Source organism: Penaeus vannamei, chromosome 10, assembly GCF_042767895.1.
Source record: "Penaeus vannamei isolate JL-2024 chromosome 10, ASM4276789v1, whole genome shotgun sequence".
NCBI lineage: Eukaryota > Metazoa > Arthropoda > Malacostraca > Decapoda > Penaeidae > Penaeus > Penaeus vannamei.
Window position 1 is genome coordinate 39,173,629 of NC_091558.1, and position 1,898 is coordinate 39,175,526.

The 1,898-nt window shown below is 38.8% G+C and overlaps 1 protein-coding gene across 1 annotated transcript in view; it reads right to left on the reverse strand.

Moving 5' to 3' along the window:
* Positions 1 to 217: 217 nt before the first annotated feature.
* LOC113820241 (uncharacterized) overlaps positions 218 to 1,898 on the reverse strand; it is a 5,399-nt gene continuing 3,718 nt past the window's right edge. Inside the window, exon 8 of the mRNA XM_070126126.1 lies at positions 218 to 617. Coding sequence (XP_069982227.1) covers positions 406 to 617 — 212 coding nt within the window. The 3' untranslated portion in view covers positions 218 to 405. The remainder of the gene's footprint in view (positions 618 to 1,898) is intronic.

Here is a 1,898-nt window from a genome sequence, read left to right on the forward strand (position 1 = left end):
CAGACGGTAGCTGTGTCTCGGTGGACGAAGATTCTGCCCTATGCCCAGGGGAATGATTTTCAAGACGACGAGAGACGAGCATTCTTTTTCTTTCACCTCAAAGCCACAAAGAGCAAACAAAAGATCATTGTTGCAGTATTGTTTGCAGTCTGAACTCGACACGGCTATGCTATGTGATATTTAGAGTGAGGGTTTTGGTGACAGGGAAATTCCGATGGTCAAACAAGTAAATTTATTGAATTTTGATACACTAACAAGAGGTTTGAAGTAGAACAGCCAAAGAACGCGTAATGCATCATTTAAAACCAAATTGATTAAAGTGAAATCATTAAATCTTTTAGTTCTTTCGGGAGACTGCCAGGGGTTGGGTCGCCCTCTCAGCCCTTACACTTCCCTGGACGGCACTCAGACAGGTGGCACCTCGCAAGCCACGTGGAAGGGTCCCGTAGGCCTGTGGTCGTGGGGCCCTGGCACTACCGGAGCTAAGGTAGTAGTTGGAGGAGGAGGAGGAGGAGGAATAGCACCACATGGCACGTCGTTCACTAAGTAGGTAAAAGTAGAGTAGTGCAGGTGGTCGGCCTCCCCGGTAGGGTGTCCGACCTGCCAGTACGGAGAACCTGAGGGCGAGAGACAAGGGTCAGCGCTGAGGGCTCAGGTGTGCCAGGTTATTGCAAGGAATAGTAACGATGATGATAACAGCAATAATGATGTTGCTCTTCATTATAAACATAATCATTAGAGTGGTAATAGCAATGCTGATAATGAAAATAATAATGACATTAGTAGAAACAAAAGGATAATGGCAAAAACATTAGAATTGAGAATGATAATAATAATGATAATAATTCTCATCATACTAATAACGAAAAATCATCATGATATCAATAAAAGCAACATTTATAATATTAATAGTAACACGAGTTAAAAAAGAAAAAAAAGATAATGATAAATACACTGATACTAACATCAACGAAAATTATACACGCACGTGTGTGTGTGTGAATAGCTACATAAGTGTGTGTGTGTGTGAATAGCTACATAAGTGTGTGTGTGTGTGAATAGATGCATTTGTGTGTGTGTGTGAAAAAATACGTGTGTGTATTTTGCGCATGTGTGTGTTTGTAACAACCCTGCCTGACTATAATTTGAATCTCTGCCTCTCCAGGTATGACCCAGTAAACGAAGTGTACCGCACAACTAAATGAAAGGAAAGTACAACTGGAATATTACTTGCTCCAAAGACGTTACCCATCTCTTCATACTATAGTAATGACTGCGAGATTTTACGTACATTCCTCTCAGATTCAGGAATATATATCTGAAGTCAGATGTATTGAGGTGCTTTGAAAGATGGAAGAAGGCAGTAGCGCAATGCTCCCGGAGAATCATGGAAATTGAAATCTCTAGACCGGGAATATCATTAAAAAAAAGAAAAAGAAAAAAAAGTTTTCAAGTGGAAAATCGCGAAAATATAGTATTTGCGATTTTTTTTTTTTTTTTTTTTTTTTTTTTTCTGACAGTTTTCTATTCTGTAAGTCTTCAGATAGAAATCAATATAAACGTCGGAAGATTGAGATGACAGAATGAAAAGTTGAAAAACTACATAGTCAATAAAGCACACTCACAAGTCATTATTCAAATCTTTTAGATCTGACATCAATCATAAATTACATTAATGCAATGGGGTATATGCATTGTGATGTATGTATCAAATGTGCAAATAAATATGTGAAAAGAACTACAAACTATATCTGGAAAGTCATGAGGTCACGGAACTTTGATGCCAAAAGTCTAGAAACCCTGAATAGAGACAAACAGAGTGCCTGTACCTGCACACACATACAAACACAAGCGACCACGCACGCATACAATTTTGTATGATAGCACATAATGGAGTC